The 15,193-nt window shown below is 38.3% G+C and overlaps 1 protein-coding gene across 2 annotated transcripts; it reads left to right on the forward strand.

Moving 5' to 3' along the window:
* Positions 1–705: 705 nt before the first annotated feature.
* zdhhc11 (zDHHC palmitoyltransferase 11) lies at positions 706–14,332 on the forward strand. 2 transcript variants are annotated; one of them, XM_083530120.1, is made up of 12 exons: positions 3,643–3,817; positions 3,937–4,074; positions 6,181–6,402; positions 7,021–7,199; positions 8,553–8,654; positions 8,734–8,858; positions 10,125–10,280; positions 11,158–11,273; positions 11,664–11,722; positions 12,731–12,788; positions 12,871–12,943; positions 13,765–14,332. In XM_083530120.1, the coding sequence occupies exons 2-12, from the start codon at positions 4,066–4,068 to the stop codon at positions 13,878–13,880; spliced, it is 1,215 nt and encodes a 404-aa protein (XP_083386246.1). In that variant the 5' UTR covers positions 3,643–3,817; positions 3,937–4,065; the 3' UTR covers positions 13,881–14,332. The 2 variants fall into 2 exon arrangements, with proteins under 2 accessions (XP_083386245.1, XP_083386246.1); XM_083530119.1 differs by lacking the exons at positions 3,643–3,817; positions 3,937–4,074 and adding an exon at positions 706–855.
* The last annotated feature ends 861 nt before the right edge of the window (positions 14,333–15,193 follow it).

Here is a 15,193-nt window from a genome sequence, read left to right on the forward strand (position 1 = left end):
ATGCTCTGACCCAGTCGTCTAGACGTCACAATTTTTATCAAACTTGCTCAAATCCTTACACTTGCCCATTTTTCCTGCTTCTAACATGTCAACTTTGAGGACAAAATGTTCACTTGCTGCCTAATGAATATATCCCACCCACTAACAGGTGCCATGATGAAGAGATAATCAGTGTTATTCACTTCACTACTCAGTAGTCATTACGTTTTGCCTGATTGGTGTAAATATTTATGTATATTTTACAGATGTTTTGTCACAAAACTTTTGCAGCTAGTGTGGCCAGGCATCTAGGCTGAAAATAGATAAACAGAGAAATCTAATGACTCCATGACACGATGCACATACAGGTTGAGAAGTTCAGGTTGTGCCACCTTTATTTAACATTTAACATCTTGCAATCTTCTTCCATTAGGGGGCGCCACAACGGATCATCCGTCTCCATACCCCCACCTGTCCTCTACATCTGCCTCTTTCAAACCAACTACCTGCATGTCTTCCCTCACCACAGGGGCGTAGATTACACGGGGGACGCGGGGGACATGTCCCCCGATTTTTTTTTGGATAAAAAAGTAAATTCGTCCCCCTCACTTTTTAGTGGAGAGTGTGTGTTCACGACATGTTGACGTTTTTAATGGAGCGATGTATATTAATGCAGAGTGATTTAAAATTCAAAGAGACAAGATAGTATATATATGACGTCACGTATCCATGGCAATCAGTCACTCACTTGTCACGCGCTCCAGTACTGTAGCTCGAGTCGCATCCGCGGTCTCGCGCGCGATCCAACATTCGGTTGCGATGAGCTCAAAGCGGCAAAACCCGCTTCACTCCTTTTTTACAAAAAAGTCAAGCAGTGTAAGTTGCATATAGTATCCGAATTGTGTTGCACAATGTTTAGTAATTCCACCTGTTGCTCTTGTTGAATAATTAGCAAGTTTTTAAGGTTTTAAAGGATTATAAGGAAAAAATAGCTGCTTGGACAAACGTTCACTTTTTTCTGTGTATTTTCCATAAACTCTTTTATAACGTCTTTTTGTTTTAACAAGTGTGTCATCAAAACCCTTCAAATAAGAATAATGATAATGTTGAAGTGAGATTTTACAGCATGTGTCACGGTTTGTGTGTCACAGAGAGACGAGGACACGAATAGTAAAATTAAAGATTTAATTTTAATAATAAGTAGCAGGTAAATCACACATACATACAACAGAATAAAGACGATAACCGACACTGAGTGAAGACAGTGAGATGAGTATAAATAGAGTCCTGGTGAACAGACAGGTGAAGACGGTTAACAAACATGGTGGATGACGGGGTGCAAAGGATGATGGGTAATGTAGTCCGGTGAATGAGGGTAGACGACAGGGGAAACGTTACAGTATGCTGATAGGAAGTCAAGTCAAGTCAAGTTTATTTGTATAGCGCTTTTCACAACAGACATTGTCTCAAAGCAGCTTTACAGAAAACAACAGTGAAGGTGAATGGTGTCCCTTGTCCCTGATGAGCAAGCCGTGGCAACAGTGGCAAGGAAAAACTCCCTTAGATGATATGAGGAAGAAACCTTGAGAGGAACGATCTTTATTTTATGGGGTGCTCTTTCATTATTGCACACATTTTACATTTTTATGTGAATGAGCAAGAATCAGACAGCCTAGGTTTGTCAGGGCAGATTCAGTATGTTACACAAGAAACTTTACAGGTGAGAACAGATGTGGCTTTTAACACCTGGCTGCTAGTGCAGTTTTTTTTTTATTTTTTTTTTACATTTTATAATGTATAATCTATTTATTCACAAGTGTTTGTAGGATTATATATGGACCAATCATAAAAAAATTTATTAGTAAAATTTAGAAAAAAAAATATGTAACACATTAGTATGATGAACAACTGCACATTGGCTGTTTATTAGTAGGCTACTTAGAAAGCACATATTAATTACTTATTCTTTATGACCATATTCTGCATCCCATAATCCTACCTAATACCCAAACTTAACTACAACGACTACCTTAAAAGCTAATAAGCAGTAAATTAAGAGTTTGAGGCAAACGTTAATAGTGAATACTTGTTCCTCATACTAAAGTGTTAAACAATTTAGGATACAAATTATTGGTTAAAAAAACAGGGGGAGTGGTGGCTCCAGCGGTTAAGGCGCTGGGTTGCCGATCGGAAGGTCTGGGGTTCAAGCCCCGGTATCGCCAGGCTGCCACTCATGGGCCCTTGAGCAAGGCCCTTAACCCTCTATGCGATGTTAGAGGGGGTCCCTTACGAGGGAAATATCAAGGTCCGTGACGTCGGAGTGACGTGGGGCCGCCTTCCTGTGGGCTCACCACCTGCAGGAGGGACCGTAAGGGACGGTGCTGTGAGGATTGGGCAGCAGTCGAAGGCGGGGGTCTGCTTAGACTGCTGGCCCCGTGACCCGAATTACGGATAAGCGGGAGAAAATGATGACGACATTATTGGTTAATGTCCAGCAGTGTACTTAATTTGTTATTTTCTTCTGTATGTCACTATTGACACAGTCCCGTCTTAACAGTGTTGCTGTGTGTCACATCCACAGTGACAAAATTGACAATATAAATAGGGAAATGATTGCTCAGCTGTTAGATGGGAAGGAACGTCGCAGAAACACTTTTGGCAGTTTTAAGTAGCTTTATATATTGAGATATATGTTCGCTTTAGCACTGTGTAAAAAGCTACTACTTAAACAAACCAGCCAGGAAGCTTAAAAGAAGTGACACTAAATCTTTATTTCATCTCATTCTATAATTGATATCAGGTTTTGAATGACTTGTTTTATTCCTGAAACATGGACTGTAGAATAGAACAAAATGACGTATTATTTCAATGTGCAAGTCTCCATTACTGTGTGCCATGTACTGTGCATACACAAAATACAATTTGAAATATGTAAATAATATACTCTTAGTACCATTATAGGGACATCTTTGTACTTTATACTCAAAAAGGTACACATTACTACCTTAGAGTACCAATGTGTATCTTAATGTACAACTATACATTTTTGGGGTAAATAAGGTACAAAGATGTCCTTTTAAGGGCACTGTCCCAGTGGCAAGCTGTTGTATTTCTTTTGCTCTTTCTGTTTTATAATCATATATAATCATAAAGCATATAAAGCAAAACAATATGATTAAAAATAAAACCTGTCAATTACACAAGGGTTAACTGAAAAAAAAAAACAAAGGGGTAACCCTAGACATTTCCTCCCCCCCACTTTTGAAATGATTGCTACGCCCCTGCCTCACCACATCCATAAACCTCCTCATTGGTCTTCCCATTTTCTTCCATCCTGGTGGCTCCATCCTCAGCATTCTTCTACAGATATACCCCATGTCCCTCCTCTGAACATGTTCAAACCATCTCAATCTCAATACGCTGCAAAAATTTTCTATTTTCATATATGAAAGCTTTTTTATATTTAAAAGTGAATTATTATTTATTATTATTAATAAATAATAATTAAAAAAAAATCTTTAGCGGCGCCTAGTGGGGGTCGCGACCCCCTGTTTGGAAAACAGTGATTTATACATTAGTTCTATTATTGTGTCTGCATTAAGCGAGATAATTTTTGAGATCGTTGTGGTATTTCAGCGTAGATGCGTATCTAAAGGAATGAACAAGAACATATAGAACATGTAGAGTCGCCTCTGAAAAGAGCCGACTCTCAAAAGAGTCGACTCTCAACAGAGCTGATTCGTTTACAAATGACACACTACCTGTATCCAGGTGACACTGCATGGAGCACCCGAGGAAACTCCAACCTGGATAACTTTTTTAGCTCTATCTGCAACACGTATGAGAAGTTATTGTGCTTTATTTTTTGGACATGGAAAAGAGGACATAAAGCTGTGATTTATGTACAGTGTTCATTTTGGATGTTTCTGGATTAAACCCTTTTTTTTACGTTTTCAGACAAGAATCTAAACACTGGATATAGTGGTAATAGACAGTTCTTGTTTTGAAGCCTATGGAACAGCTACAGCTTTCTAGGAAATAGTGATGAATTATATCATATGAAATTTCAAGAATGTTAAGTATAAAATGACTGATGTAAGTATAAGCATGGATCGTGTTATATGTGTGCTTTCTTTTTGTTTTTAAATAGTAATATAACACTGTAAACATCTGACAAACGATGACATCGATATTTACCTTCTAAAAAAAAGGAAGGATATTGCTTTGTAAATGAATAGTGGATGAAGGCTGGACTTGAAGCTGTTTTTCTCAGTTATAGTTTATAGCTGTACATTTCCATAAAGTTAGTTTGTTGCTAGGATACAGAGCCTCATTTGCATATGTTACAGGTAAACTAAACACCTGAGGTAAAAAGGAACAAAGATTCCAGGTGGGAGACTATGGCGAAATAGACCACTAATACAAATGAAATGTTCGCTTTAATGACAGGTGGGACAGGTGGATAAATGTCAATGAATGCAGGTGAAAGTGCTAAAAAATAAATAAAAGCCAAAACAATGATTAAACAAAGCTAATACATTGGTATTACTATTGTCTCACTAGTATTACTAGTAGTAGTAACCTCAAGCGTGATATAACTGATATTATACAAGGGCACGGGAAAGAAATTAATCATAAGGCAGATGAACACAAGTTAGAAATCGACAAAATAAATTGTAGATAAATGGTAGACCAAATTCTCCAGGCAAAAATGTATTAAAAACCAACACTAACACAAAATATTAATAAAGGCAAGAGGTAAATGTAATATAGGTGAAATATAAATATAAAAATATAAATAGCTGTTCCATGCTATCAGATTCATATTAGATTAATAGAAATCAAAGGAAGACTGAACACACAGAGTAATACAGGTGAAAGACTGATACAGGTACTGTGTATGAAACACTGGCCCGACTCAGCAGAAGCATACTACATGACAGGAGATTTGTGGTTAGTATTACTAGGCAACCCCAATTACTTTGTTCAATTTTCCACTTCGATTGGCACAAATAAATCCTCCCAGCTGTTAAACAGGTCTCTATAATCGGGTTGCTTAGTTTTGCTCGTACAACAAAGCTGAGTTAAAATTAACGTTTGGCGCTCAAGAGTTGTTTATAAAGTAATGGATGTGGTAGTAATCAATTATATGCTAAACTGAAGATGTTTCTGAAAAGGAACATTTCCTACAGGGCATTCGTGTTTGGGCTTTTGAAGATATAACATTCCTATCAAGCTCATTTCACTGGCAAATGAGACTGAGTTGAGTATTAGCTCTGAAAGATAGGATTACATCCTGCATTAGAGAGTTGTAGTTGTAGAAGCATGCATTGTGGAAAAACTAAAGGAAGCATGACCTGGGTGCTATTGAAGAAAGTAGTGCATCTGTGCCTATTAGTGGCTGTAAAGAAGTGTTGGTGGTCAGTCTCCCTACAGGAGTAAAGACCTGTGTGCCCTTGCAGGCATTTTACCCTCAGTAAAGTAGACGTGATCTCTGTATGGCGTTTTTACTCAGAGAAATGTGGCCTTGCAGGCATCTTACCATCAGTAAAGTAGATGTTATTTATGCTGATATTTTCACTGAGGGAGATTTGACCTTCAAGGCATCTACCTTTAGGAAAGTAAATGTGAGCTCTGCTTGCATTTTCACTGTGGGAGTTGTCGCCTTACAGGCATTTCAGCCTCAGCAAAATAAATATGATCTCAACCTGCCATTTATACTGAGGGAGACGTTGGCCTTGCAGGCAAATGACCCTCAGTGTAGTTAATGTGAGCTCTGCTGACATTTTTACTGAGGGAGATGTGGCCTTGCAGGCATTTTACCCTAAGTAATATAGATATGATCTCTGCTGACATTGTTCGGTTCAGTGAGAAAGGTGTGGCCTTGACGTATATAACTCTGTGAAGGAGATCTTTTTTAGCACCTGTGCAGTGTGTTAGTGAAATAGGTGAGTTATTCAGTCCCACTAAACATGTATTGGCTTATGAACATGTCAAATTCAGTGAAGGAGACGAGGTTTTAGTTAGGTCTACAAAAAGAGGCTTGTTTTTTTTAAGTTCCCAACTTACATATAGATTAGAACAAAAATACACAAGGCTGGTTCACAAAAGCAAGATTGGGTTTTCTTAAAATAAAATGTAATAAAAAAATCAATCAATGTAGCAAAGACTGGGCATCAGATATTTTTCGCTGTGTTCCAGGTAAACTGTTTCGAGCGGCGTTTAAGACGTACAGTGCCGACGCGGGGAGGAAGCACCAATGGACTCATTGCAGCACCAACTCACTCTAGAGTAAACGGATGGTCTCTACCACTTCATGTTCTCCAACCAGTGGCATGGCTAATATTCAGCTTCATGGGCATTGTAGGCTTTGGGGTTTTTATCCCTCTTCTACCTCCACCATGGAACTACATTTCCTACGGTGTATCCTGCTTTATTTTGTGATATACTACTGTTGTGCTATAGCCTACTGTTAGTAAAAGTTAGAATTCAGATTATGTCAGGTTTCAGGCATGCCGATAATTAATTGGCCGTATTTTGAACATCTAGATTTAGGTTCCAGAACAGATATGTCATTTCCACTGTATACATGTATAAGGATTGTGTAAAGATTTGGTTAGTCGTAATTTAGTCAAATTCACAAGAATTGTAGGTCATACGATAAGTCTAAATGTAGTTGTAAAATTAGAATTGGAAAACAGAATGAAGCAGGTCATGTCACAAATAATGTCTAAAATGTCTTGTAATTGCAGTTGAGGCTTAAGGTCCTTGCTCAAGTGGCAGCCGGGATTTGAACTTATGACCTTACAATCCAGAGTCCAGTAGCATAACCATTGAACTACCACCTCCCCCTTATTGCACCTCTGCCTGACTGGCACTCTCCGAATTTACCCAGAATCATTAAAATCAGAATACTTTATTGATCCTATAGGGAAATTGTTAAAATCTGCTTTTAGTTCCCAAACTATGACTTATCACACATTTGATCAGATTACCTTGTGTCTAGAGGTGGTATTAAAACCTAAACAGAGTTTCAACCAGGTGATCGGGGCAGTCTTCACCCTGCACTTGTTGATCCACATGGCGGCGGTGACAACGGACCCGGCCGACTATGCTGTGCGTGTCAAAAAGGATTACTCCAGCCCTATGCCTGTGTTTGACAGGAAGAAACAGCCACATGTCATACACAATCAGCACTGCAACCTGTGTGACATTGACGTGTATGTAGAGTAGAAGGCCAGGCATGGCTTCTAATGTTATCTGTTTTAATAATATATTATTTTTATTTCATAAATGAGTGTTTAAATCTTTGTAGGATTTATATGAAATTATCAATGTAACCAGCAGATACAGTGCTGTAAAAAAGTATTGAAAAGGATTTTTTTGGAGAGGGCCATAATTGTCATACTTAACTGATTTAGATCATCAAGCGAATTTAAATATCACTTAAAGATATCCAGAGCAAATACAAAATGCAGTTTTTAAATGCTGATTTAATTTATTAAAGAAAAACAACGGTTTGTGAGCATGAACCACCTGTTAAAGGTCATGCCACAGAATCTCAATCGGATTCAAGTACGGACTTTATTATATTTTTTTAGAGACATTCAGAGTTGGACTTGGACTGGTGTGATTCAGATCTGCTTTGTAGAATTGAATACCTTTTTACAGCACTGTAAATTGATTACATTTTGGAATTAGATTGCACTTTTTAAATAAATTTTTTTACACAGAATCTCTTATAATATTAACACTGGTAACATTTTGTCAAGTAAGATTTATATCTTGTCTGCACAAACCAGTCCAGCCTTCTTCTTCTTTCGGCTGCTCCTGTTAGAAGTCGCCACAGGGGATCATCCATCTCCACATTACTCTGTTCTTTACTAACACTCCGACCTCCATCCTTTAAACCAATCACCTGCATGTCTTTCCATTACAAAATCCATAAACCTTCTCCCTATATACCTCATGTCCCTCCTCTGCACATGACCAAACCATCTCAATCACATCTCTCTCACCTTGTTTCCAAAACCTCCTACCTGCCTGGTCCCTCTTAAAAAACTCATTTGTAATTCTGTCCATCCTCATCACTCTCAATGACAATCTCAGCATCTTCAACTCTGCCACCTCCAGCTCCACCTCCTGTTTATTTTTGGTGTCAGTGCCACATACAAACCATTCCAGTATTTTATTTCATATTTGAACAGGAGATATTGGTGTTGTTAAGACCAATACATTTAACAATCCTTTATATGGAATATTGTATATTGAAGCCTTGCTACTTTATATTTTTTTATGTGCACTATATATGCCCATATACGGTGCAAAATATCAGGCAAATGATATAATTTATGAATTTCATTACAGAATATATCAATTGCAGCTGATTGACAGAAATGTGCCAGACACTTGTATTTTTTAGTCAGTGGTTTAAGAATGCAGCCACTTTTCATCCTGTTGTAATGTTATGTGATTGTAAGGTATTCATTATCACCCCACAGTGTGAGCACTGTTGCTACAACAAAGACAAACTCCCATCCCGTCTGAGTCAGCATGTCTTTGTGTCTCTGCAGGGGATCCAAAGTGAAACACTGCGGAAACTGCAACAAGTGCATAGCAGACTTCGACCACCACTGCAAATGGCTCAACAACTGTGTAGGAAGAAGGAATTATTGGTAAAGTTTCAGGACAGTAATATCCTTTTGCAAGAGAAATCAAAGTAATTTATAGTGATTTTATGTATTCTGTACCCAGGCTATTTTTCTTGACTGTGCTTTCGGCTGTTTGCGGAATATTCCTCCTCATTCTGGTCATCTCGTTCGTCTTCGTTGAACACTTTGTGAATCCTGAAATTCTTCGTACAGCAGCAGCTTTCCGAGGTAAAAACATCAGCCAATCTTTTACCCTGTGGCTTAATCAGTTCAACATGTCTTGCACCTGTGGCGGGCCGTGTATTATTTCACACCTAGTGTTGTCCTACCTGAATCAATCCACTTCCTAATACCATCATTATGATGCCATGATAGAGAAACGCAGTGAAACACAGAATCACAGACAGGTATCTCATGCAGTGAGAAAGGCATTACTAAAGCAAGAAACCCAATAAACACAATGCAACAAATCCCCTTTCACTGCAGCCACAGCTGCACAACCTGCATACATGATCTCTAGAAGAAGCATCAATATTAACCTCATAAATAAATGGTGAACGGCTTTCTGTGATTTTTTTATTTATTTATTTTTTCTGTGCAATACGCTTTTCCTGGGCTTTTTAAATGAAGGCAAATTGTGTATTTTTGTGTAAATTCTATTGGAACGAAAACACAAAAGTAGAAATGGTTTATAAAAAAGCTTAACAACTGCTTAGAACAGTTGGTGACTTTTCCTCACAATGTCCAGATTTTCTTGAAATGTCTTGAAAATGGCATAAATGGCATGTAAATAAATCTACTCCTCTATCAGCCATTGTGGAATGAAAAAAATAAACAGCTATACATGAAGCATCTCAAAGGGTTTTTAGGACACTCTTTACACTTTTTAGCTGTTAATATAGAAGGTAGTAGATTCATTGCACAATATAACAAATTGTAAGTCTCTGGCTTCAAAATATACATTTAGATTAAGACGCATAGTCATATATTATTACGTTTCAAATGAGCTTCTCTCTCTCTCACTTGTCATGACAAACATGAGGGACCATCTAATTAATCATTTCTGTTGGAGCCAAATGGAATGTCATTCTAAAATTCTAAAATACGAGTATCTACTTAATTAAAAACTTTCATTAATAAAACCAAAATACAGTTTGCCTTCACAACACTAAGTTGTAGAGCATTATTAGCAGCCATTCTGAGATTTCTCCTTTGTTTCACTGTGAGGTCAATGATTAGCAAATAACACACAATCAATGCTACAATGGAGCATATAAAATACATCAAATTCTTTGGCATGTAGTTTTGCACATGGGTGCCATGGGTAGAGGTCATGTCAGTTATTTTGAGTAAGTCTAGTCATAATGAGCAAAAAGGGAGAAATGCAGAAAACTACATTCTCACCCAAAATAGCACCAAAGCAAAGCCCAAAGTTTTGTTATTCAATATGCCTAAACATCACTTAATTAATGTATTTTTGTTTTTTCAATACAGCTGTCAATGGGAGCACAACATGGCTAGTGTTCCTGCCCTTAGCACCAGTACAGACCAGTTCCGTCAGTCTTCTCGTGTTGGCTGTAATCACTGTCATCATCGCACTGGTCTCGTTCCTGCTGTTGTGCCACTTACTGATCTTCCACATGTTCCTGTGTAAGTGCACATGTCTCAACGGTTTTTAAGGCTTAAACAATGTGGAACTGGAATTTGGGTTGGTTGCATGAGAATCAGGAAGTGTAGCAGTTGAACAGTGGGATGTGGACTCAAGTGCAGGGACAGACTTAAACAGGTTGCAGGTTGGTTCCATGGTTTTATATGAAAGTCTAAAATGAGGACAAAAACAATACTACAACTAAATCTTGTTTAGAAAATGGAAGGGCAAAAGTTACACAGAAATCTTAGGAAACATCCGAGCAAAGAAAATCAGACAAAGGGGGAACTTGAATGCGCCCAGGAGGTGATTGAATACAGGTGGTAACAATGGAAAACCAACGAGCGACGCACGGGCACAATGGCGACATCTAGTGGACAAAAGAAAACACAAGGCAAGAAAAACAAAAAGAACAGGACACAAAGTCTTTCAGTTAAATAGTAGTAGTAGGGCTTGATTAAATCATTTAGATTCAATCAAGATTTAGTTTTCCCCCTTTTTTTGCCTGATTTAATTAGTTTTCCTTGTTAACCCTTATTTAGGTGGTTGTATGTTCCTCAGTGCAAGTCTAGATCTTGTTTGGCTGGTTTTGTTCCTTTTTATTCAAAATCCTTTTTGACAAGTGTTCCAGCAAAAAGAATCAATTGCTCTAAAATAATTAGTAACCAGAAACTGGATTTCTTCCCCCCCTAATGTCTAGCAATGCCAGAGAAGTTAATATTCCAAATCTTTGACCTCATTTGGAGTTAAGCATGTTCTATTCAACTCCGGTTTTCTTTTTAAGACGTATATAATCAAGTACAATGAATTGGAAACTTAATAAAATACTATAATATACTACTCAGCGGCATATACCTTCTCTCCTCTCTCTTTCTTTAGTATATAAAGGTTTGAGCACGTACGAATACATAATGAAGCAGCGGCAGTTGCAGAGTTCCAGACAGCAGGTGGAAGGAGCCACACAGTCGTCCTCTTCTAACGCAGATGCATCTCTGGTAACATCATCCAGCCACATCAGAGACTTCATAACACCACATTTTAAACTTTTAACCCCTCTGGGTGTGTCCCACTGCAAACCAAAGCATGGAAAGTACAGTACATTCAATATTTATCTCAAACAATCTTCATGGCAATGGGAATCAGTGCTGGATGGAACTGGATGTCACTCAGATTTTGCCAACACTACTACACTTTTTGTTCAGTAAAGAGAACCTGAGCCTAATGCACCAGGTTTCATGTTGGATATACAGTATATTCTATTTTTCAAAGGTAAATTAGCTGTTTTACTAACCAGATTTTGTTCTCTCTCTCTCTCTCTCTCTCTCTCTCTCTCTCTCTCTCTCTCTCTCTCTCTCTCTCTCTCTCTCTCTCTTTTTCTTTCTCAGAACCTTGGACATTTCAAGATGTCCCTCGGGTGTAACACATTATTGTCTGGCAAATCAAGGTACATTTGATAATATTTATGTGGAAACATAGCAAAGGTTTTAGCTATATATATATAATCCCAAAAGACAAAAAGTATCGGGACACCTGACTTTCCCATCCATACGTGGTTCTTTCCCAAACTGTTATCGCAAAGTTGAAGGCACACAATTGTTAAGGGTGTCTTTGGATGAAGTAGCATGAAATTGTCCCTTTACTCAAACTAGGAGACCCAAACCAGTACCAGCATGACAAAGCCCCTGTGCACAAAGTCAGCTTCTTGAAAATATGGTTTACATGGGTTGAAGTGAAAGATCTCCGGCTCTGATCTTAACCCTATTAAACACCTTTGGGATGAATGTAAACACTGACTGCACCCCAGGCCTCCTCACCCCACCTACACCAGTACCTGACTTTACTAACACCCTTGTGTCTGAATGAGCACAAATCTCCACAAACAACCACAAAAATGTAGTGGAACATCTTCCCCAGAAGAGTGGAGGGAATAATAAGAGCAAATTGTGACTAAACGTGGAATGCGTACATATAATCAGGTGTCTGCAAACCTTTGGCAATAAAGTGCATGTTGTTGATTTGTCACTGCTGAAACAAGCATATTAAAAACAGCATATACTATGAATGAGGGGTGTAATTGCATCATTGAAAATAGCAGCCAATTCTCTTACAATATGCAGACGAATATCATATAATTTAGTTTATGTACAACTGCATATTCATAGGTAATAAAAAATTCAATTCCATGGTATTAAAAAGTATTTGTTTGTAATATTGCTATTTATAACTGCAATGTACTATTCAATATAAAAGGCAAGGTCTTCACAAAGTGACATTTCTACCACTCTTTAAACTCTATTTAAACTCTATTCAGGCTCTTCAGAATGATTTACAGCTGGAGATTCATTTCATAACATCTTGATCTTGGTTCTTGCAAACAGCTAGAGCTCATTAGCAATCAGATTCGCTTGATTGGCTGGAATATTCCTTAAATATGTTTTTCCCTTCTCTTTAGCATCTTCAAGTACAAACACAGAGGACAGTCAACTGTCTCAAAAAACATCTGTAATAAGGTTCACTAAGATTACACAAGTTCAGTACATATCTATGATCATTACTGTGATTCTGTGGTGCTGAAACTTATTCTCCCTGCAGACGAAACCTCCGTCAGATGATGGAAAGAATCTTCCACACCATGGCCCAAAATCAGCAATACAAGTGATACCAGGTAGTTTTTATTCATTCCGTTTTTGTTTTTAGAGTACTAACATCCCAGGAGGGTGGTGAGTGCTGAGCAGTTGTTTCTAAGAACCTTAACTTCTGAACATCACCAAGTGTCAAAAACAAATATTATTGAATGAGAAGAGAGAAGATAATAAAACACTTCCAATTTACAAATATACACATTATATATCAAGCTGACAGGGTCTGAAGGGAGAGCAGGCATACTTAGATTTCCAACACAGCAAAACAGAGCGCTGAAAGAATAACAAGAGAGAGAGAGAGTGTGAGAGAGAGAGAGAGAGAGAGAGAGAGAGAGAGAGAGAGAGAGAGAGAGAGCAAAAGAGAGAGAGACTTGATAATCATCCTGAAAAAGAAAACTGTCTTTTAGAGTCTCATAAATCATACTGAAAGAGAAATTTGTCTGAGGAAAAAAGGATTGAATATCATCCTGAAATGAAAATCTGTCTATGAAAGATAGAGTCTGGAAAATCCTGCAAAAGAAAGCTGTCTTTGAGGGAGAAAGTCTCAGTAATCAGACTAAAAGAAAGAGTTGTCTTTGATGGAGAGTCTCGGAAATCCTGAAAGAGGCGTAAAACCTTGTGAACAACAGCTTAACTTCACAAAAAAGTAATGAAAGATTGAAGCCATGCAATTAACAAAAAGATTTGAAAAAGCATGACAAGGACAATATCATTTAACAAAATATTCCTGTATAAAAATATTATAAAACAAACAAACAAATAAAAACAACATAATTTAAGAATTTAAGCTGAAAAGTGATAGAAGTGAGTAGTAACCACTAAAAAACATCATTTCTGAGTTCAGGTGCAGCTCCATTGGGTTGGAGTGTGAACATGAGACAGACTGAACAAATTGAAGAGCTGTTTGGTCAGAGTCCTCTCGGCACCCCCATCGTGGACGCCACTGAGGTTCAGCAGTAGCATGTAGACTGAGCTGAGGAGCTCACTGCTCCACTGCTGCGTGCAACTTCGGCTATTCTGAGCAAATATGCTGAACGTCTGCAGTTTTGCTCGTATACATCTAACAAAAAAAAGGACATGAAAGTGAAAGCTTTTATTTCGAATGACTAAAGATTATCCTGGTGGGTATCATGGTGGATCCGGAGCCTATCCCAAGAACGCTAGGCATGAGGTTGGGGACACCGGCCAATCACAGGACACCACACACACACCCACTGGAAGCAATTTATTGCGTTCTGTACACCATTTTTGGAGGTCAGAGGTGACGAGTGAACCAGAGGAAATCAACACAGACCAGGAGACCCAAACACAATCTCAAACCAGAGATTCTACGATCCTATGCTACCTGCAGGACTAGCATACTAAACACATATGTTCCAATATCTTTTGTATGCTACTCTTTATTAATATATATATATATATATATATATATATATATATATATCTTTCTTTTCTTTTCGGCTTCTCCCGTTAGGGGTCGCCCCAGCGGATCCTCCGCACGTTTGATTTGGCACATGTTTTACGCTGGATGCCCTTCCTAACGCAACCCTCCCCAATTTATCCGGGCTTGGGACCCGCACTAAGAGTGGCTGGGGATGGTTCCCTGACCGGGAATCGAACCTGGGTCGCAGCGGTGGGAGCGCTGCATCTTAACCACTAGACCACCAGGGGACCTATATATATATATATATATATATATATATATATATTTGCTAAATGTTAAGTGGGGGAGATTTTTTTACTTTTTAACTCCATGTATGATGGGAGTATTTCTGTGCCAAATACACTTCTTCCAGGTTTGAATGTTTCGGAAATGTATTTTCGAGTATGGCTAGTCATGAAGGGAGGAATTCCTTATATGGGCATGTCTCCCGGAAGAGCGCACACACAGCAAGAGAACACCCACCACCGTGCTTCATTCGGTTACGAAAGTCATAGGTAGCTGCTTTTTTTTATGTTCAATATCAATTTGGATATTTATTCAATTAGCTATTTATTGATAGCGATGTCACAGCTCGCAGACGATCGCTACGCAAAAGCTGCACGTGCTTGCGACTCTTTAGCTACTCCCAAGAAACACCCTCAGGAATTTGAACAATCTGAACAAAGTCTGTAAAGGATGCCATAATACTCTATAGGTACTCAAGATGAACAGGAGATTGGCCAAAACTGTTTTGTCCTCTTTAAAAAGTATAATCAATGACCCTGCATTTTTATTCTGGACCACATGGGGGGGCTATTGAGTGATCAGTTAAAGTTATTAGTTCCAAATT

The sequence above is a fragment of the Silurus aristotelis genome (genome assembly GCF_946808225.1).
Source record: "Silurus aristotelis genome assembly, chromosome: 25".
Lineage (NCBI taxonomy): Eukaryota > Metazoa > Chordata > Actinopteri > Siluriformes > Siluridae > Silurus > Silurus aristotelis.

Bases quoted from the DNA above. Each gene is read 5' to 3' on its own strand.
- zdhhc11 (XM_083530119.1), top strand. From the start codon at position 709: ATGGCAATCAGTCACTCACTTGTCACGCGCTCCAGTACTGTAGCTCGA. The intron at 856-6,180 runs GTAAGTTGCATA...GCTGTGTTCCAG, and splicing joins TTACAAAAAAGTCAAGCAGT to GTAAACTGTTTCGAGCGGCG. The intron at 11,723-12,730 runs GTACATTTGATA...CCTTCTCTTTAG, and splicing joins TTATTGTCTGGCAAATCAAG to CATCTTCAAGTACAAACACA.